Source organism: Chelonia mydas, chromosome 24 (genome assembly GCF_015237465.2).
Source record: "Chelonia mydas isolate rCheMyd1 chromosome 24, rCheMyd1.pri.v2, whole genome shotgun sequence".
Classification (NCBI taxonomy): Eukaryota; Metazoa; Chordata; order Testudines; family Cheloniidae; genus Chelonia; species Chelonia mydas.
The window spans coordinates 16,929,632-16,951,602 of record NC_051264.2 but is presented as its reverse complement, the minus strand read 5'-3'; the positions used below and the strand labels follow the sequence as shown (position 1 = coordinate 16,951,602).

General features: G+C 45.8%; 3 protein-coding genes across 3 annotated transcripts; all 3 read left to right on the top strand.

The window, feature by feature from the left end:
- Positions 1–258: 258 nt before the first annotated feature.
- Positions 259–1,176, top strand: LOC102933536 (chemokine-like receptor 1). The gene has a single exon (XM_007053949.2). The coding sequence runs from the start codon at positions 259–261 to the stop codon at positions 1,174–1,176; it is 918 nt and encodes a 305-aa protein (XP_007054011.2).
- Positions 1,177–6,344: 5,168 nt separating this feature from the next.
- Positions 6,345–7,757, top strand: LOC102933768 (N-formyl peptide receptor 3). The gene is given in 1 exon segment (XM_007053950.4): positions 6,345–7,757. A coding segment is annotated over 1 exon segment (867 nt). The 5' UTR covers positions 6,345–6,890.
- Positions 7,758–15,262: 7,505 nt separating this feature from the next.
- On the top strand, positions 15,263–16,212 carry LOC102934000 (C3a anaphylatoxin chemotactic receptor). Its single transcript, XM_007053951.3, has one exon. The coding sequence runs from the start codon at positions 15,325–15,327 to the stop codon at positions 16,210–16,212; it is 888 nt and encodes a 295-aa protein (XP_007054013.3). The 5' UTR covers positions 15,263–15,324.
- The last annotated feature ends 5,759 nt before the right edge of the window (positions 16,213–21,971 follow it).

Here is a 21,971-nt window from a genome sequence, read left to right as displayed (position 1 = left end):
AAGAAAAGTAGAAAAGAGATAGTGGAGAAAAAAATCATTTTGGTTTTTTCCCCTCCTCCTTCCCCCTCCCCGCTTTCTCTTGCTTTTCGACCAGCCTCATTTGCTTTCTTTTTCCTTCTGCACTACCAGAGCTGCTGTGCTTAGGCTGCCTCTGATCCACTTCTGTCCTGTCTCTCTCTCCGTTATTAAGACTTCACATTTGTTCCTTCTTTGTTTGCTCTGTCCCAGAACTGCACGGCCTCTGCTTATCCCCAGACGATGGCCTACGAAGCAGCTGCCCATCTTCACGCCATAGCTCCTTTGGAGACAACGCACCTAGTTTTCATGGTGCTCTGCACCCTGACCTTCATCCTCGGTGTGACGGGGAATGGATTCATCATCTTCATCACCAGGTGCCAGAAGAAGAAAACAGTAAACGCCATGTGGCACCTGAACATGGCCATTGCTGGATTTATCTTCACTGTCTTCCTGCCTCTCATGGTGGCCCAGGTGGCCCTGGGCTTCAACTGGTATTTGAGAAGCGTCCTGTGCAAGATAACCAACATCATCACCTCCCTCAGCATGTTCTCTAGCAGCTTCCACCTCACGGCCATCAGTGCCGACCACTGCGTCACCACAGTTTGCCCCGTGTGGGCCCAGAACCACTGCACAGTCCATCTGCCCTCCCTGGTCACACTGAGCATCTGGATTCTGGCTGTCTTGGTCAGCTGGCGCTACCATGGCCTCTGCTCCGATCAGAGCCTCTTGTTGAGAGAGAGTGGAGAAGCAGCCAACATCGCTATACAGTTCCTGGTTGGGTTTCTGATCCCACTAGCCTTGATCAGCATCTGCTTGGTCACCCTGGCTGCCAGACGGGGCCAGAAACGGGCGGCTTGGTCCAAGAAGCCCCTCCGGACCCTCCTTATCTTGCACATCATTTTCTTCCTCTGCTGGTCCCCGTATCACATCATTGCCTTCCTGCAGACCTCACCCAAGGCATCATCTCCAGAGACAACAGAGTCCCTGGAGACTGGGACCATCTTTGCTCATGGCCTGCTCTGTTTCAACAGCTGCTTCTACCCCTTCTTCTACCTCATCACACGACAGCATTTTGTTAGCTGCCGGGGACAAAGGCGGATCTGTCCAACCCCAGTCAATGTGGGATCAGAGCTGGTCGATTTGGGGGCAAATAGATAGATGACCACTTTCCTAGAGGAGAAGAGTGATTTTGACTCCTTGGGGTCGTATTATTGGTTACTTGTGACAACCAATTTTTGTACAGGCCCAATTCTTTTTTGTCAGAACACCCTATTTTCAGAACTTGATTTTCTTTTTTGGGTGAAATTAATTTAGAGTTTGTTTCAGCAGCATTTTTTAAGATGTTCAAAAGAAATTATGCTTAAAAAATTGCGTCTCTCGGTGTCTGCATTTTTGGCGTTTTTTCTTCCATGGTGGGTCTTCCTCTTCTTTTGGTAGCATCTTCATTGTCATTTTCAGCCAGCACTCAACTCTCCCCTGTCTTCCGTGTTGTGCTGAAAACTGTGTCAAACTGACAAGCTGTCACTTTAAATCCTGAGCGGTTTCCTGGTTCTGCGGGCAAGCTCAGTAGGGGAGCATGCACAATCAAAGTCAGTCTGCAGAAAGTCAGCTATGGTGAGGTGACTGGTGTCTCTCTGCCTAAGGGAGCAGCCTGTTTTGTCTCTCTGTTATTTGGTGGTCTTATGTGGGTTCTGGATTATCAGAAATAAAGTCATGTTATACTGCAACTTTCCAGCATTCGTCTTTGATATTTTTCTCTAAGATCTCTTGAATACAATATTTAGACATCAGTCAAAACCAAAAGATGAAAGCCAGCCCCATTGATGCCAACAGCCCATTGACTTCAGTGAGTCAGTATTTCCTTCCAGGATCTTTTTCATGTTCACATATTCATAGCTTCTCAGGCTAGAAGGGACCATTGTGATCCTGTAGTCTGACCTGTATAGCCCAGCCCAGAGAACGTCTCTGAATTAATTCCTCTTTGAATGACAGCAGATCTTTCAGGAAAAAAATCCCACCCTAATTTTTAAATTGCCAATCTATCACGACTCTTGAGAAGTTGTTCCAATGATTGATTCCCCTCACTGTTAAAAATTGATGACTTATTCAGAGAAGAGCCATGAGCATGATTAAAGCACTAGAAAATATGGCTTATAGTGAGTCACTCAATCTATTTAGTTTCACAAAGAGAAGTTTAATCACAGTCAATAAGTATCTACACGGGGAACAAATATTCAAGAACAGTTTCTTTAATCCAGCAGAGGAAGGTCTAATGTGTCCAATGGCTGGAAGTTGAAGCTAGACAAATTCAGACTGGAAATAAGGTGTCAATTTTTAATGGTGAGCATAATTAACTATCAGAACAATTTACCAATGGGTGCAGGGGATTCTCCATCACTGACTATTTTAAAGCAAGACTGGATGTTTTCCTAAAAGATCTGCTCTAGGAATTAGCTTGGGGAAGCTGTAGGGACCATACTGCAGAGAAGGTCAGAGGAGATGATCACTGTGACAACTTAGCACCCCAATAGTCACCACTGAATGTAATTAGGATATGTTTTGTACAAAGTATGTCAGGTGCGGTATTGTTCTAAAAGTCTTGATCTGTTAGACAGTAATATCTCATTGGATTGTGTGTGCTATCGTTGTACGTGAAGTTATGAAGTTTGGCTCTGTGTGTGTTACTGAAACATGTTGTGAGGTTGAAAACTCCCAAAAGCAGCCTTTCAGGTACAACAGTAAAAAGGCCAAACAATGTGAGTGGCTTACTGAGGAAATGCACACAAGGACAAGGATTATCCCAGGAACTGAGTACAATAGAAACCTCCCAGAGATAGCACTACGCAATGGGAACTGTTTGACCCAGGTCACAGGAAAAGAGCTTTCCAGCAAGTGGGAAGAAGATATAAAAGGGGGACAATGACATCATGATGGTACCTCATTCTCCGTACAACAACACACCTGGAAACACCTGAGGAACAAGGACTGAACTGTGGGAAGTGATGGTCCCAGGCTAGAGGGATTTTTAGCCTGTGTATGAAAACCAAGGCGGCTTGTGCCTTAAGAATCTGCCAGCCTGTTTATCACTCAGGGTGAGAATTTGCTAATTCATATCCTACCTATCTAGTGTGTTAAGCTCAGTTTGTGGTTTTTGTTTATTTGGGTAATCTGCTTTGATCTGTTTGCTATCACTTATAACCTTTTGTAGTCAATAAACTCATTTTGTTTTGTCTAAAAAAAGTGTGTGGAAATTATAACTTGGGGCAGAAAGCTGCGTATCTCTCTCTCTCCACATTGAGGGAGGGGGCGCATTTCATGAGCTTATACTGTACAGTTCTCTGTGCAGCAGAAGATGGTACAATTTTGGGTTTACCCTCTAAAGGGAGGTGGGCACTTGAGTACTGGGCAATTCCTTAGCTGAGCCTTCCCATGAATAGCTGATCTCAGCATCTGTGTGTATAGTTGCAGCTGGGTGTGTCCCTACCTGCAAGTGCAGTCTGAAGCCTGGGGAAGGATTTGAAAGGCTGCACAGCAGTACAGTGTAAAGGGAACCAAGGCTGGTGGGTCACACGGGCTCCATGGTACCCCAGTTCCAAGTGGCACCCCAGGGGGAGCTTGTCACAATCACAATGGCACCTTCTGGGCTTGTCAACTGTGAATCTGTGTCTTTGTCTAGCTTCAACAGATCCACTGTCTTTGTCAGCCAGTGGATCTGTTAGACCTTTGTGTGTGTCAGGGTTCCTTCCCCTCTCTGAAATCTGGGGTACAGATGTGGGAACCCACATGAAAGACCCCCTAACCTTATTCTTACCAGCTTAGGTTAAAAACTTCCCCAAGGTACAAACTTTGCCTTGGCCTTGAACCGTATGCTGCCACCACCAAGCATTTTAAACAAAGAACAGGGAAAGAGCCCACTTGGAGACATCTTCCCCCAAAATATCCCCCCAAGCTCTAACCCCCCTTTCCTGGGGAAGGCTTGATAAGAATCCTCACCAATTTGTACAGGTGAACACAGACCCAAACTCTTGGATCTTAAAAACAATGAAAAATCAATCAGGCTCTTAAAAGAAGAATTTTAATTAAAGAAAAGGTGAAAGAATCACGTCTGTAAAATCAGGATGGAAAATACTTTACAGGGTATTCGTATTCGAAACACAGAGGATCCCCCTCTGGGCAAAACCTTAAAGTTACAGAAAACAGGAATAAACCTCCCTCTGAACACAGGGAAAATTCACATAAAACAAAAGATAAACTAATCCGCCTTGCCTGGTTTACCTATACTGGTTGCAATGTTGGAGACTTGGATTAGGATGGGTTGGAGAAGATGGATTTCTGTCTGGCCTCTATCCGTCCCAAGAGAGAACTACCACATAAACAAAGAGCACAAACAAAAGCCTCCCCCGCCCCCCCAGATTTGAAAGTATCTTGTCCCCTTATTGGTCCTTTAGGTCAGGTGCCAGCCAGGTTAGCTGAGCTTCTTAACCCTTTACAGGTAACAGGATGTTGCCCCTGGCCAGGAGGGATTTTATAGCACAGTATACAGCAAGGTGGTTACCCTTCCCTTTATATTTATGACAGTGTGCTAGATCAAAGAGCCCATTATCAAATCTTGGTTCCCCCTGTAGGTATTTACTGCTGGTAATCAAGTCACTCCGTCACCTTCCCTTTGGCTTGGTCTACACTAGGTGACACTGGGTGACACCCCCTGGGTGACACTGTTATACCGACCTAACGCCCGGTATAGACAATGCTTCCTCCATCAACACAGCTATTGCCTCTCGGGGAGGTGGATTAACTACGCTGGTGGGAGAAGCTCTCCTGTCCCTGCATCGGTGCAGCCTTCCCGGTGTAGACGTGCCCTTTGATAAACTGAACTGACTGAGCTCCTGGAGTCTCTCTCTGTCAAACCTGGGGTCCAGTCCATTAATCCTTCTCGTGGCTCTTCTCTGACCCCTCTCCAGTTGCTCAACATCCTTCTTGAAGGGTGGGCACCAGAACCAGACACAGGATCTCAGTGGCAGTCGCACCAGGGACGGATCCAGAGGGAAAATCACCTCCCTGCTCCAAATTGAGACTCCCTTGTTGATGCATCCCAGGGTGGCTGGAGCCCTGTTGGCTCTGGGAGCTCACGTTGAGCTGAAAAGTGTCCCCACGCCTGAGGCCTCCAGGCAAATGACAAGAGAGGAAGGCAGGTTGGAGGCTGTGCTGTGGTTTGTGTGGTCTCTAGCACAGAGCGAGGGTTTCCGTAGCGTTGGCTGGCCTGTAACGTGGCCTGGGGCCAAGAGGTGGGTTCCTTGCAGCAAAGGCAGGGCTGAGTATGTCACGTGTCTGACTCCCAGGGGGGCTCTGTTCGCTTTCCCCAGCCAGGAGGGGCTGGAGGACAAAGTCCCAGCTGGTGTCTCTGCTCCTGGCACATCACCCCGGGGAGTTGGCTGGATGTGACTGTCTCAGCCCCTGCTCTCTGTGGGTGCCCCGCCTGCCTGCCCCTGGAGGTCGGCAGCGAAATGCAGACACCTTGCTAAGGCCCAGTGGCAGGGTGGGGGGAACTTGTATTTGGTGTGATGTTTGCATGTAGCAGTGGTTGACGAAGACCTTCCAGGCTTTGCAGACGTGATCGGACCCAACCACGTCCTGTGATCTCTCCACGTTGTTCCCCCCCCCCCGCCCCCCAGATACACCCCCACATGAACAGCTTCATTATCTGGGCTAAGCCAGGCTGGGAGAGCTGCAGGTATTGCACTGGGGACGGGGGTTGACTCTGAGACGCTGCATCCCCCCAAGACACGGGTAAGGATATGAGGTAAACCCCAAAAGGTGCCTCACTGGATCTCATTCTGCCCCCACCCTCCGATCACTGCTCCCTGGATCTTCCCCCTTCCAGCTACTCCCATCCCCTCCCCTCATCTGCTCTGGATGGAGCCGGATGAAATTATTTGTGGGTCCTCTTGTCAGAGGTCAGGGGCCCCAGTCACACGGGGTGCTGCACAGACCATGACTGAGTTCAGGGGCCCCCGTTGTGCCAGGTGCTACACAGACCCACAGGGAGAAACAGGCCTGGCCACAGCGAGCTCACACTCCAAACAGACAAATGTTTGAGGGGAAACAGAGGCACGGGAGCATGACGTGACTTGTCCAGGCTCCCCGAACAGTTCAGTGACAGAGTCTGGGATGGAACTCAGGAGTCCGGACTCTCTGTCTGAAATAGACTAAAATAGACTCTTGCAATTAAAAAAAAAATCTTTTGACTTATTACTGATCTTTTCTTCCCCTGGTGTTTTGCCATCTTACCTTTCTCCACTTGGTGAGTTGCTATCTGTCACTGGAGGTTTCCATGCAGGGGTGGGGGGGTGTTCAGTGGGGATTTTAACTGCCCGGCTCCAATAACTCATGCCCCCCCCACTCCAAAAATGGCCTAAACCACACAAAAACTCCACTTCAAAATGAACGTGGGCAGGAGAAGAATCACTTTCAAAAATTCCATTACCTAAAAAATAAATGCGGGTGGGGGGAAATGATCTTTTTTTTTTTTTTTAAACCAAGACGGGAATAACCAGCTCCTTTGGGAAACTAACAGCAAGAATATTATTAGGCAATTTTAGTGAGTATTCGTCAGGGGTCTCTCATGTCTCTGTCTCTGCATCCTGGTCACCCCCATTGTCCACCTCCCCTTGCCTAGAAATCCAACTTTTCAGCAAGAAGCAAAGGGGTGTGTTTTTTAAACATTTGGTTGAGTAGAAACCAAACTCTGTCCATGTCCCCTCCTGGTGCCCGTTTCATTGCTTTTCCTTCCTTTGCTCAGTACAAAATCTGCACGGCTCCCGCCAAGCCCTGAGGAGGAGGAGGGGAAGATTGTGACTGAAACTCTTCCAAGAATGGTGTTATTCCCAACCCTCTTCCTGGTGCTGTGTGGCGTGGCCTTCCTTGCCAGGGTGCCGTTGAATGGCTACGTCCTTCTCATCGCTGGCTGCCATGTGGAGAGGACGGCCAGTACCGTGTGGTTCTGGAACCGGGCCATGACCGATTTCATCTTTATCGTCTTCCTGCCTCTCCGATTCATTTCCATTTTCATCCTCGACTTAGACTGGGCCAAGAGTCTGAGCAACACCGTCTCCTCCTTCCACATGTTCTCCAGCGCCTTCCTCCTCACAGCCCTTAGTGTCGATCGCTGCATCCTCGTGGCACGCCCTGCATGGGCCCGGAACCACTGCACACCCCCACTATCTTTCAGGATGGTTGTGGGCTTGTGGGCCCTGTCTGTTGGTTTCAGCTTGAGGTATGGTGATCTCTGGGAATCCCTGCTCTCACCTGCCAACACCAGCATGTATTTCTGACTGGAGAAAGAGAGGGTGAAGGCCGCCGTTACGATCCAGTTCCTGGTCGGGTTTCTGATCCCATTAGCCTTGATCCTGATCCCAAAATTCTACATTGTTCTAGCTGCCAAGCTGAGAAGGAACAGGCTGATCCAGTCCACCACGCCACTCAGGATCCTTCTTGGCTTGATCCCGACCTTTTTCCTCTGCTGGCTGCCGTATCACGTCTTCTCCTTCCTGCAGATCTCAGCTAAGTACCTTCTGCCTCTTCTGAACATAGGAAGCACTTTTGCTTGGGTCCTGACATATTTCAGCAGCTGCCTCAACCCCATCTTCTACCTCACCATGGAGGAAGAGTTTCTGAGGTAGTGGCAACGTGCACGCAACCCCCAAACCACTGACAATTCGGGGCCAGAGCTGGCTGAATAGGGGAATGGATGGAATTTTTGATATTTGCATGGAGAAAGAATTCTGTCAGCTGGGACCCTTAACTTCCTCTTGATCCCCAAACTGTCTTTTTTCAGCAAGTGAATTTTTTTTTTTACCTTATTCAAAGAAGAGCCACGAGAATGATTCTGGGATTAGAAAACCTGCCTCAGAGTGAGAGTCACAAGGAGCCCAATATATTTACCTTAACAAAGAGAAGCTGAAGGGGTGACTTGATCATAGTCTGTAAGTACCTACATGGAGAACTAATATTTAATAAAGGGCTCTTCAATCTATCAGAGGAAGGTCTAACATGATCCAGCGAACAGAAGTTGAACCTAGACAAATTCAGACTGGAAATGGGGTCTAAATTTGTAACAATCAGAGTAACTGACCATTGGAGCAATTTCCCAAGGGTCATGGTGGGTCCTCCATCACTGGCAATTTTTAATCAAGCTGGGATGTTTTTCTAAAAGCTCTGCTCTAGGAATTATTTTGTGGCAGTTCTCTGGCCCATGTGATTGGTGCGGTCTGAAGAGATGATCACAGTGGTCCCTTCCAGCCTTGGAATCTGTGAATCTACCATTTTAACGAAATATATAATTGTTTGGTTTTGTTCATTTTTAGATCATTTTGGAATGGTTGGTGCTTTATGGTCTGTCCTTTTCTGCATCTTTGTGTCATTATTCTTCTCATCATGTCATCCTTTTCTTAATGATTCCCAAGAGATTGTTAGCTTTTTTGACGGCCGCTGCACATCGAGTGGATGTTCTCAGAGAACTATCCACAATCACTCCAAGGTCTCTTTCTTGAGTGGTAACAGCTAATTTAGACCCCATCATTGTATAGGTATAGCTGGGATTATGGTTTCCAATGTGCATTACTTTGCATTTGTCAACACTGAATTTCATCTGCCATTTTGTTGCCCAGTCACACAGTTTTGTGAGATCCCTTTGTAGCTCCTCACAGTCCTCTTTGGACTTAACTATCTTGGGTAGTTTTGTACCGTCTGAAAATTTTGCCACCTCACTGTTCACCCCTTTTTCCAGATCATTTATGTTGAACAGTACTGGTCCCAGTACAGACTCCAAGGCGACACCACTATTTACCTGTCTCCATTCTGAAAACTGACCATTTATTCCTACCTTTGTTTCCTATCTTTTAACCGGTTACTGAGCCATTGGAGGACTTTCCCCCTTATCTCACAAGTTTACTTTGCTTAAGAGCCTTTGGTGAGGGACCTTGTCAAAGGCCTTCTGAAACTCCAAGTACGCTGTATCCACTGGATCACCCTTGTCCATATGCTTTTTGATGCCCTCCAAGAATTCTAGTCAATTGGTGAGGCATGATTTCCCTCTACAAAAACCATGTTGATTATCCCCAACAAATCATGTTCATCATTACATCTGACAATTTTGTTCTTTACTGTCGATTCAACCAGTTTGCCCGGTACTGAAGTCAGGGTTACGAGCCCTGTTATTGTTGGGGTCACTTCTGGAGCCGTTTTTAAAAATTGGCGTCACATTAGCTACCCTCCAGTCATCTGGTACAGAAGCTGATTTAAGTGATAGGTTACATACCACAGTTAGTAGTTCTGAATTTCACATTTGAGTTCCTTCAGAACTCTTGGGTGAATCCCATCTGGTCCTGGTCATTTATAACAATTGAGTTTATCAGTTTGTTCCAAAACCTTCTCTAATGACACCTCAATCTGGGACAGTTCCTTGGATTTCTCACCTAAAAAGAATGGCTCTAGTTTGGGAATCTCCCTCACATCCTCAGCCATGAAGACTGATGCAAAGAATTCATGTTCTTTCTCCTTGAGTGCTCCTTTCGCCCCATGGGTTGTTTAGCAGCTTCCTGCTTCTGAAGTGCTTACACATTTTTTTGCTATTACTTTTAGAGTCTTTGGCTAGCTGGTCTTCAAATTTTTTTTTTGGCCTTCCTAATTGTAGTTTTATACTTCATTTGCCAGAGCTTGTGCTCATTTCAATAGGGTTTAAGTTCCACTTTTTAAAGGATGCCTTTTTGTCTCTCAAACATTCTTTACTTAGTTGCTTACCCACAGTGGCACTTTTTTGGTTCTCTTACTATGTTTTTAAATTTGGGGGATACATTTAAGTTGAGCCTCTATTATGGTGTCTTTTAAAAGTTTCTTTGCAGCTTGCAGGGATTTCACTTTTGGCGCTGTACCTTTTAATTTCTATTTTACTAACTTCCTCATTTTTGTGTAGTTCTCTTTTCTGAAATTAAATGCTATCATGGTGGGCTGCTGTCATGTTTCCCCCAACACAGGGATGTTAAATTTAATTATATTATGGTCACTATTACCATGTGGTTCGGTTATATTCCCCCTTTGGACCAGATCCTGTGCTCTACTTAGGACTAAATCAAGAATTGGCTCTCCTCTTGTGGGTTCCAGGACTAGCTGTTCCAAGAAGTAGTCATTTAAGGTGTCAAGAAACTTTATCTCTGCTTCCCATCCTGAAGTGACCTGTACCCAGTCAATATGGGTACAATTGAAATCCCCCATTATTACTGAGTTGTTTTTATTTTAATAGCCTCTCTAATCTCCCAGAACATTTCACAGTCGCTATCACTGTCCTGCTCAGGTGATCGGTCACATATCCCTACTGCTTTATTCTTATTATTTGGGCATGGAATTACTATCCATCGAGATTCTGTGGTACAGTTTGGGTCATTTCAGATTTTTACTTCATTTGACTCTACGCTTTCTTTCACATAGAGTGCCACTCCCCCAGCAGCATGACCTGTTCTGTCCTTCCGATATATTTTGTCCCCTGGTGTTACTGTGTCCCATTGATTATCCTCATTCCACCAAGTTTTTGTGAAGCCTCTTACATCGATATCCTCATTTAATACAAGGCACTCTAGTTCACTTATCTTATTATTTAGATTCCTAGTATTTGTATATAAGAACTTAAATGCCACTTTTTAGTGTCTGCCATTACATGATGTAATTGAATTGACTTAGGCTTCTATGGAGGTTTTCAAAAGGTGCTTAACTCCTAACTTCAATGGGAATTTGGCACCTAACTCCCTTAGCCACTTTTAAAAATCTAGTCCTGGCTCTTCATTGCCAAGCCCAAACCTTCAAACCTCATGAGCCAGCCCCTAACACATCTTGAGATTGGTTGAAAAGAAAGACATTTGGATTCTTCTTTTTTGGCTTATGATTTTTTGGGGGGGGCATTTCAAGCTTTTCTCTGTAACAATGAAGGCTGCAAACGTACCTTAAAAAAGAAAAGAAAAGAAAACTGAAATTTCCACCTAATCATCTGATTCCAGGATCTGAGGCTTGGAGGAAAAGGAGAAGCATGATGAATGCTACAACCAAATGGTAAGAGTCGGCAACGCTACAAGACTCCACCGAAAGTTTTGGAAAACCAGAAATATTCAGCTCTGTTTGGAAACCAAGGGAGTTCAGGATGTGTTTAAAATATTGGGGATTTTAAATAAAATGTGTGGCTGTGGCACGCTGTACCTCAAAACAGCACCCTGGAACCCCCATATTCACCACTGTCATATCCATATGAACAAAGTCTGCCTTGTGAGGTATCATTAAAAAAGTCTTGATCTGTTTATTATTCACATACCGTTAAATTGTATGTGCTGTCATTGTATGCAGAGTTAGGATGTTTTGCTATGTGTGTGTTATTTAAATAAATTGTGATGTTGGGAACACCCACAACCGGCCTTTCAGGTACGGCAATGAAGGAGCCAGGCGGCATTCATGGCTCATCAGCACACATTATCTCAGGAACCATATAAAATGGACATTTCTCAGAGAGAACACATAGACAATGGAGATTGTTTGACCCAAGTCATAACAAAATATATTTCCAGCAAGATGGAAGAAACAACAAAAGAGGGGAAGTGACGTCACCATTTGGCCTCACTTAACACCTGGAAACACATCTGGAGGACAAAGACTTTGAACTTTGTTATCGGACTGGAATGCAACCCCAGCCTGTGTATTGAGGAACTGTCACCATTTGTACCATCTGCCAGGGTGAGACACGGCTTGATTCAAATCCGATTTAGTTTGTAGAACTCAGATTGCGAATTTCCTTTTATTTCTGGGTAATCAAATGTGATCTCTAAGCTCGCTGCATATAAACACTTAAAATCAGTCTGTAGATAATAAACCTGTTTTATATTCTACCTAAAACTGTGTGTGTGGTTGAAGTGCTTGGGAAATCTCAGCTCAGTTTACAAAGGCTGGTGTTTGTGCTCTCCACGTCGGGGAGGTGCTGATTGGGTAATGATCTTTCACTTGCCAGGCTTCTGACCAATGCAGGATGGTTCATTTCTGGGCTGCAAGGCCAGGGAGCCGGGGGGAATTCACTGGAGCCTCCCTATTGATGGTTCATGAGTGGCTGGGAGGTCATTCATGGAACTCAGCTGGGTATGTCCCTGCCGGGGGATGGCTGTGTAAGTGCAGGACCTGCCAGAGTATCACAGTGTGAGAGGGATACTGCAGTTGGTGGGACAGAGGACTCAGAAGTCCCACAGTCCAGGTTGCATGCCGGGAACCCTGTCACAGTGGCTTTTTAAACCAGTGTCTCAATGAAGCCTGATATTCCTGGCCAAAATTCACGCAGGTTTCACCTTTTGCTACGTACCTGGCCTTTCTCCAGCATCCAACCAATTCACAAGCCAGTCGTGGAGCAGACACAATGTCGTGTGGCTCACATCCATCAAGCGAGAGATTCACCATCCACCTGCCACCTGGCAAGGTCTCTCCAGGATGTTCGAGGAGGACCGGGAGTGAAGGGCAGCAGGGCCCACCCACGAATCCCACCTGATCCAGCAGTATTTCAGGGGCCCAAGCTGGGTCTGGTGTGTCTCCAGGTGTGAACGGGCTGAATTTTTGCAACGATGCGGCCGCAGCTCCGCTCCTGCTCTGGGGCTGTGGCTTCCTCGGATGTGGGCGACCATCTCTGCAGACGGGATCTCAAACCCTTCGTCACAAGAGACCGCAGAGCTGAGCCGAGCTGTTTGAAACTTGCTTGGCATACTCAGCTTTCTGAGCATCTCCCATCCCCACTGAGCTGTCCCTTCAGTGCTCCCCCCGCCCCTGCCCGGCAAGGACAGCTTCCTGTCCCCAGAGTTCGTGGGGGTGGGGGGAGCTGCAGGTGGCATGTGTGTGTGTGTTGGGGGAATCAATTCTGAGATGCCGTGTCTGATTCCCCCAGGAGATAGGTAAGAAAGTGAGATTAAACCTTCCAGCTTCAATGCTAAGTTAAAATCCACAATGCCCACCCCTCCCAGATCTGTCTCTGCCCCCGCACCACCCTACCCTGGTTCCTCCCTTCCCCCACCCCACTGCCTACAGCAGCTCCCCGATCCTGACCCGCTCCCCCAGCAGCCTCCCCAGATCCTTCCCTGCACCCCCCCTCCCCACTCCCCAAAGCAGCCTCCCCAGATTTCTCCCTGCCCCCCGCATAGGTGCTGGACCCCCTGGATTGAAGTGGTTCCCATCATATACAGGGTTTAGAATTTGATTCAGTGGCTCTCAGCCCCCTCACTGTACACATTTTTCCAGCAACCCTGACCCCATCCCACTCCCCACAGCAGCCCCTCCCCTATTCCTCCCTGTCACCTGTATAAATAGCCCCCATACCCCACCCCAGAGGTGGCCACATCTCAGTGGGAAAAGACCCTATAGCCCAGTGGCTCTCAACCTTTCCAGCCTACTGTACCCCTTTCAGGATTCTCATGTCTTGTGTACCCCCAAGTTTAACCTCACTTAAAACCTATTTGATTACAAAATCAGACACAAATATACAAGTGTGACAGCACACTAGTACTGACAAATGGCTAACTATTTAATTTTACCATATAATTATAAAATAAGTCAGTTGGAGTATAGATATTGTACTTACATTTTAGTTTGTACTGACTTCAGCAGAGTCCCAGCTGGGGTCCCTGATCCTGGGACCTCGCCCAGTGGAGTCATCTGGACATGGCTTTCTCAGCCCCTGCGCTCCACTGGGGACCCTGCCCACCTGCCCCCAGATGTGGGCAGCCGAATGCAGACACCTTGCTAGGCCCCTGCGCGGAGGTGGTGGGAGCTTGTGGTTTGTGTGACATCTGCATGTAGCAGATGACCTTCCAGGCTTTGCAGACGTGATCAGACCCAGCCACATCCTGTGATCTCCTCACATTGTCCCCCCCACCTCAGATATACCCCCACATGAATGGCTCCCTGCTCCGGGATGAGCCAGTCTGGGCGAGCTGCAGTCATCACGTTGGGGACCTGGGACGGGGATTGACTCTGCAACGCTGCGTCCCCCAAGACACAGGTAAGGAAATGAGGTAAACCCTCCAGCTGCCCCACTGGATCTCATTCTCACCCCCTCACTGCTGCCCCCTGGATCTCCCCCCTTCCTATTGCCCCCATCCCCTCCCCTCATCTGCTCTGGATAGAGCTGGTTGAAATTATATGTGGATCCTGTTGTCAGAGGTCAGGGGCCCCGTCACACTGAGTGCTACACAGACCCCAACCAAGCTCGGGGGTCCCATCACACCAGGTAGTGCACAGCCCCACCGGGAGAAACAGGACTGGCCACAGCCAGCTCACACTGTAAAGTTAAACAAAGAAATGTTTGGAGGGGAAACTGAGTCACGGGGCGATGACGTGACTTGTCAAATCTATCCAAGCAGTTCAGTGGCAGAGTTTGGGATGCAACCCAGGAGTCCTGACTCCACGTCTGTCCACTACAATAGACTCTGGCAATATCCTTCCTTTAAACTTTTTTGTTGTCGTCCTCGTTTCCATAGGTGGGTTCTTTCGGTGGGGATTTTGTCTGTTCCACTAACTCATCCCCCCCAAAATGGACTAAACCACACAAAAACTGCACTTCAAAATGACGGGCGCAGGGGGAGAAGAATCACTTTCCAAAATTCCATTATTTGAAAAAAAAGAAAAGAAAAGGGGAAACAATGATTGATTAACTTTTTCGTTTTTTAACAAAAACGGGAATAACGAGCTCCTTCAGGAAACTAACAGGAAGAAGATTATTTGGGAATTTTAGTGAGGCTATGGGGGACGGCGGTGTCTGTCATATCTCTGTCTCTGCATCTGGGACACCCCACAGTCCACATCCCCTTGCCAGGAAATCTAACTTTTCAGCAAGAAGCAAACGTGGGTTTCTTTAAATATTTGGTTTGGTAAAAAAAACGATATTATGTAAAAACAAAAAATGTTCGGCCAGAGAATAGACAGAACAAATCCTGCATATTGGCAGGGGGTTAGACTGGATGACCCTTGCGGTCCCTTCTAACCCTCTGGCTCTATGCTTCTAAGGTCTTTGAACCATTGGTGCCACTGGCCTTCAAGGATTTGATCCTATTTGACTTCAGCTCAGGATCTGGGGAGTTTATAAACTCTAAGGAAATTATAAACTCTGCTGCTGTCTCTTTCTGTCCGTGTCCTCTCTGGGAGCCCATTTCATTGCTCTTCCTTCCTTTGCTCAGTCCAGCGTCTGCCTCTACTGAGCCCAGAGGAAAAGAAGGGGATATTGTGACTGCAACTCTTCCGAGAATGGAGTTCCTAATTGTCTGTCTGGTACTTAGTGGCATGGCCTTCCTCGCCGGGGTGTCGTTGAACAGCTACATCCTCTTCATCGCTGGCTGCCGTGTGGAGAGGACGGCCAGCACCATGTGGTTCCTGAACCAGGCCGTGGCCGATTTAATCTTCATCATCTTCCTGCCCCTCAGATTCACCTCCAACTTCATCCTGGACTTAAACTGGGCCAAGAGTATGAGCAGCACCGTCACCTCCCTACACATGTTCTCCAGCACCTTCTTCCTCACAGCCCTCAGTGTCGATCGCTGCATCCTCGTGGCACGCCCTGAGTGGGCCTGGAACCACCGCACGCCCCAACTGGCTTTTGGGGTGGTTCTGGGCACATGGGCCCTGTCTCTTGGGTTCAGTTTGCGGTACGGTGATCTCTGGGAATTCCTGCTCTCACCTGCCAGCACCAGCATGAATTTCCGACTGGAGGAAGAGAGGGTGAAGGCTACCGTTGTGATCCAGTTCCTGGTCGGGTTTCTGATCCCATTAGCCTTGATCTTGATCCCAAACTTCTACATCGTTCTAGCTGCCAAGCTGAGAAGGAACAAACTGATCCAATCCACCAAGCCACTCAAGATCCTTCTTGGCTTGATCCCGACCTTTTTCCTCTGCTGGCTGCCGTATCACGTCTTCTCCTTCCTGCTGATCTCAGCTAAGTACCCTCTGCCTCTTCTGGACATGGGAAGTGCTTTTGCTTGTGTCCTGACATATTTCAGCAGCTGCCTCAACCCCATCTTCTACCTCACCGTGGAGGAAGAGTTTCTGAGGTACCGGCAATGTGCACGAAACACCCAGACCACCGACAACTCAGGGCCAGAGCCAGATGACCAGGGGAATGGATGGAATTGTGGTTAATTGCATGGAAAAATAATTCTATTCACTAGACCTGTAACTTCCTCTTGACCCCTAAATTGTCTTTTTTGGAAAGTTAATTTTTGGCCTGATTCAAAGAAGAGCCACAAGAATGATTACAGGATTAGAAATTAGCATGGGGAAATAGTTTTTAGTTTGTGTAATGACCCATCCACTCCCAGACTTTATTCAAGCCTAATTTAATGTTGTCCAGTTTGCAAATTAATTCCAGTTCTGCAGTTTCTCATTGAAGTCTGTTTTTGAAGTTTTTTTGTTGAAGAATTGCGACTTTTAGGTCTGCAATTGAGTGTCCAGGGAGATGGAAGTGTTCTCCTACTGGTTTTTGAAAGTTATAATTCTTTACATCTGATTTGTGTCCATTTATTCTTTTGCATAGAGACTGACTGGTTTGGCCAATGTACATGGCAGAGGGGCATTGCTGGCACATGATGGCATATATCACATTGGTAGATGTGCAGGTGAATGAGCCCCTGCTGGTGTGGCTGATGTGATTAAGTCCTGTGATGGTGTCCCCTGAATAGATATGTGGACAGAGTTGGCAACGGGCTTTGTTGCAAGGATAGGTTCCTGGGTTAGTGTTTTTGTTGTGTGGTGTGTGGTTGCTGGTGAGTATTTGCTTCAGGTTGGGGGGCTTTGTTTGTTTGTTTGTTTGTTGGTGAGTATTCGCTTCAGGTTGGGAGTGGATGGGTCATTACACAAACAAAAAACTATTTCTCCATGTTAATTTTTCCCCTACTGTTACTCTCACCTTCTTGTCAGCTGTTTGAAATGGGCCATCCTGATTATCATTACAAACTTCTTTTTCTCCTACTGATAATAGCCCACCTTAATTGATTAGTCTTGTTAGATTTGGTATGGCAACCCCCTTTTTTATGTTCTTTGTGTATATATATATATATATATATATATATATATATATATATATATATCTTCCTACTGTATTTTCCACTGCATGCATCTGAAGAAGTGGGTTTTAGCCCATGACAACTTATGCCCAAATCAATTTGTTAGTCTCTAAGGTGCCACAAGTACTCCTTGTTCTTTTTGCTGATACAGACTAACACGGCTATCACTCTGAAACCTGCCTTAGAGTGAGAGTCTCAAGGAGCTCAATCTATTTAGAATCATAGAATCATAGAATATCAGGGTTGGAAGGGACCTCAGGAGGTCATCTAGTCCAACCCCCTGCTCAAAGCAGGAGCAATCCCCAACTAAATCATCCCAGCCAGGGATTTGTCAAGCCTGACCTTAAAAACCTCTAGGGAAGGAGATTCCACCACCTCCCTAGGTAACGCATTCCAGTGTTTCACCACCCTCCTAGTGAAAAAGTTTTTCCTGATATCCAACCTAAATCTCCCCCACTGCAACTTGAGACCATTACTCCTTGTTATGTCATCTGCTACCACTGAGAACAGTCTAGATCCATCCTCTTTGGAACCCCCTTTAGGTAGTTGAAAGCAGCTATCAAATCCCCCCTCATTCTTCTCTTCCGCAGACTAAACAATCCCAGTTCCCTCAGCCTCTCCTCATAAGCTTAACAAAGAGAAGCTGAAGGGGTGACTTGATCACAGTCTGTAAGTACCTACGTGGGGAATATATATTTCATAATGGGCTGTTCAATCTAGCATAGGAAGGTCTAACATGATTCAGTGAACAGAAGTTGAACCTAGACAAATTCAGACTGGAAAGGAGGTGTAAATTTGTAACAATCAGAGTAACTGACCATTGGAGCAATTTCCCAAGGGTCGTGGTGGATCCTCCATCACTGGCAATTTTTAATCAAGCTGAGATGTTTTTCTAAAAACTCTGCTCTAGGAATTATTTTGGGGCAGTTCTCTGGTCCGTGTGATTGGGGAGGTCAGACGCGATGATCACAATGGTCCCTTCCAGCCTCGGAATCTGTGAATCTGTCATTTTAACAAAATATATTAGAGTCTTGGTTTTGTTAATTTTTAAATCATTTTGGGATGTTTGGTTCTTTATGATATGTCCTTTTCTGCGTCTTGTGTCCTTATTCTTCTCATCATGTCATCTTTGCTCCCAGTGGAGCTTTCTCTCCTGTGTTTCTTGAAGATCAAGGGGTCTATGCAACAAATAATAAAATTTTCAAAAGTGTCTATGTCCTATTTTTAAAAGAGTTTAGGCCTGTAGGAACCTCGCTAAGAGTCAAACAGAATATAACATAACATAACCCTGTTATAGTCTTGGCCTTCACAGCATCCTTTGGCAAGGAGTTCCACAGGTTGTCTGTGTGTTGTGGGAAGAAATACTTCCTTTCGTTTGTGTTAAACCTGCTGACTATTAATTTTATTTGGTGACCCCTAGTTCTTGTGTTATGGGAAGGATTAAATAACACTTCCTTATTTACTTTCTCCACACCAGTTAGGATTTTATAGAGCTCTACCAAAACCCTCCTTAGTCATCTCTTTTCAAAGCTGAAAAGTCCCAGTCTCATTAATCTCTCCTCATGCGGAAGCTGTCCCATACCCTAATAATTTTTGTAGCCCTTTTCTGTATCTTTTCCAGTTCCAGTATATGTTTTTTGAGATGGGGCGACCACATCTGCACTCAGTGTTCAAGATGTGGGCGTACCATGGATTTATATAGAGGCAATATGATATTTTCTGTCTTATTATCTATCCCTTTCTTAATGATTTCCAACATTCTGTTCGCTTTTTTGACTGCCGCAGCACATTGAGTGCATGTTTTCAGAGAACTATCCACAATGACTCCAAGATCTTTCTTGAGTGGTAACAGCTAATTTAGACCCCATCATTTTATATGTATAGTTGGGATTATGGTTTCCAATGCGCATTACTTTGCATTTATCAACACTAAATTTCATCTGCCATTTTGTTGTTGTTTTGTGAGACCCTTTTGTAGCTCCTCGCAGTCTGCTTTGGACTTAACTATCTTGAGTAGTTTTGTATCATCTGCAAATTTTGCCACCGCACTCTTAATCCCTTTCCCCAGATCGTTTATGAATATGTTGAACAGTACTGGTCCCAGTACAGACTTCGCTATTTATCTGTCTCCTTTCTGAAAACTGACATTTTATCCCTACCCTTTGTTAGTTAGTAGTCCTGCAATTTCACATTTGAACTCCTTCAGAACACTTGGGTGAATGCCATCTGGTCCCGGTGACTTATTATTGTTTAGTTTATCAATTTGTTCCAAAACCTCCCCTAATGACACCTCAATCTAGGACATTTCCTCAGATTTGTTACCTAAAAAGAATGGCTCAGGTTTGGGAATTGCCCTCACATGCTCAGCCATGAAGACCGATGAAAATAATTCATTTTGTTTCTCCGCAATGGTCTTATCGTCCTTGAGTACTCCTTTAACATCTCAATCATGCAGTGGCCACTCTGGTTGTTTTGCAGGCTTCCTACTTCTGATGTACCTCAAAATATTTTTGCTATTACTTTTTGAGTCTTTGGCTTTCCTAATTACATTTTTACACTTTATTTGCTGGCTTTTATGCTACTTTCTATTTTCCTCAATAGGATTTAACTTCCACTTTTAAAGGATGTCTTTTTGCCTCTCAAAGCTTCCTTACGCAGTTGTTTACCCATTGTTCCGTGCTAGGCCGCAGGTCTATCGGGAGTGCTCCGAAAGAACGAGGCCTACACGCAGCAAAGCGGCGAGTTATTGGCTTTATTGAAGGTAAGTGACACACCCGCAACGGGGACTCCAAGCGTTGCTGTCACGGAGGCGGGGAACCCAGCGCACCGGAGCTCTGCCTGGGACGGAGTCCGACGAAGGGGTTCACAGCGAGCCTTAATAAGCGGTACGCTTAAACAGCTCATGAATATATAATTAGGTACTTTCCAAAGGGGCTTTCCGCTACCTGACACAGGGCCATGCAGGGCAGACAGAACCCATCTAAAGCTGGTTATGGCCGGATTTTCATGTCCTACAGTGACCTGTCGGCTCCGAGAAAGCAGAAGTTCCCTAGCTAGGCCGTAACAAAGTCTTCCGCAGTCCCTTACACCCACGGTGGCTCTTTTTTGGTTCTCTTATTGCAGCTTTCAGGGATTTCACTTTTGGCGCTAGACCTTTTCATTTCTTTTTTACTAACTTCCTCATCTTTGTGTAGTTCTCTTTTCTGAAATTAAATGCTACAGTTTTGGGCTGCTGTGCTGTTTCCCTCGCCACAGGGATGTTAACTTAAATTATATTATGGTCACTATTACCAAGCGGTTCCCCTTGGACGAGATCCTGTGCTTTACTTAGGACTAAATCAAGAATTGCCTCTCCCCTTGTGGGTTTCAGGACTAGCTGCTCCAAGAAGCTGTTAGAATATCGATATTCAGGCCTTCCTGTAAACCCTATACTTTAAGAACTTAGGTGTCTTTTTATCACTTAACTAGTTACATGGCTATAAAACAAAGAATCAAAATCACAGTCTGCCTCTGTCTGGGCCTTCTCTCACTAGGATAGTCTGAGGCCTTGTTCTTAGGCGAAGGCCTTTGACTAAGCAGAAGGGGCAGCCATAAGCTGGGAAGTGAACGGTCACGTCCTCGCATCCCAAGCCAGTCACATTGAAATAAGGTGCTATTGGGCTGTTACGAATACAATCCTATCCTGATAGTGCCCATCACCATCGGATAAAGATGGTTAAAGAAAACTTAGTTTGATAGCATCCTGTCTGGCAAGAAATTACTTATTAATAGTTGGGGTTGTGAAACCCTCATTTCTGTATGTTTTATCTTTATGGCCCCCACTTTTCTATTGTTAATCTGTCTGGTTCTCTAATTGTTTCTGTCTGATGTATAATTAATTTCGCTAGCTGTAAGTAAATTAGGTTAGTGAAATATTATTGGTTAGAGAATTATGTTACAGTATGTTAGGATTGGTTAGTTAAATTTCAGTAAAATGATTGGTTAAGGTATAGCTGAGAATATTACTATATAAACTGGGGTCAAACAGGAAGTGGAAAAAAGGGAAATTGGAATCATTTTTGCTAAGGGAGGGAAACGGGAATAGGGAAGGGGGAACAGGGACACAGGCAAGGCTCTGCGGTGTCAGACCTGGGAAGAGGGCAAGGGGTAAATGCTCCGAGGTGTCAAAGCTGGGAAGGGAGACACTCGGGAACGGACTCTATTGGTGTATAGAGATAAGCCCAACTGGTGCGAAGGGCTTCGAAATATGCTTGCTTGGAAATTAACCCCAAGAAACATTGCACTGTCTGCACTTCGGACTTCTGGTCTTTTCCTGCTTGCTGTCTGCATGACAAGAACCAGGGGAGAGGGTGACGGGAAAGCCCTCTAACAGAGGCAGTCATCACCATGTGCCAAGAAACTTTATCTTTGCGTCCAGTTCTGAGGTAATATGTACCCAGTCAATATGGGGACCATTTAAATCCCCCATTATTACTGAGTTTTTTATTTTAATAGCCTCTCTAATCTCCCTGAGCATTTCACAGTCGCTATCACCATCCTGGTCAGGTGGTCGGTAATATATCCCTGCCACTACATTTTTATTATTCAGGCATGTAATTACTATCCATCGAAATTCTGTGGTACAGTTTGGTTCATTTAAGAATTTTACTTCATTTGATGCTACACTTTCTTTCACATATAGTGCCGCTCCCCGAGCAGCATGACTTGTTCTGTGATATATTTTGTAACCTGGTATTACTGTCTCCCGTAGATTATCCTCATTCCACCAAGCTTCTGTGATGCCTGTTGTATCAATATCCTCATTTAATACGAGGCACTCAAGTTCACCCATCTTAT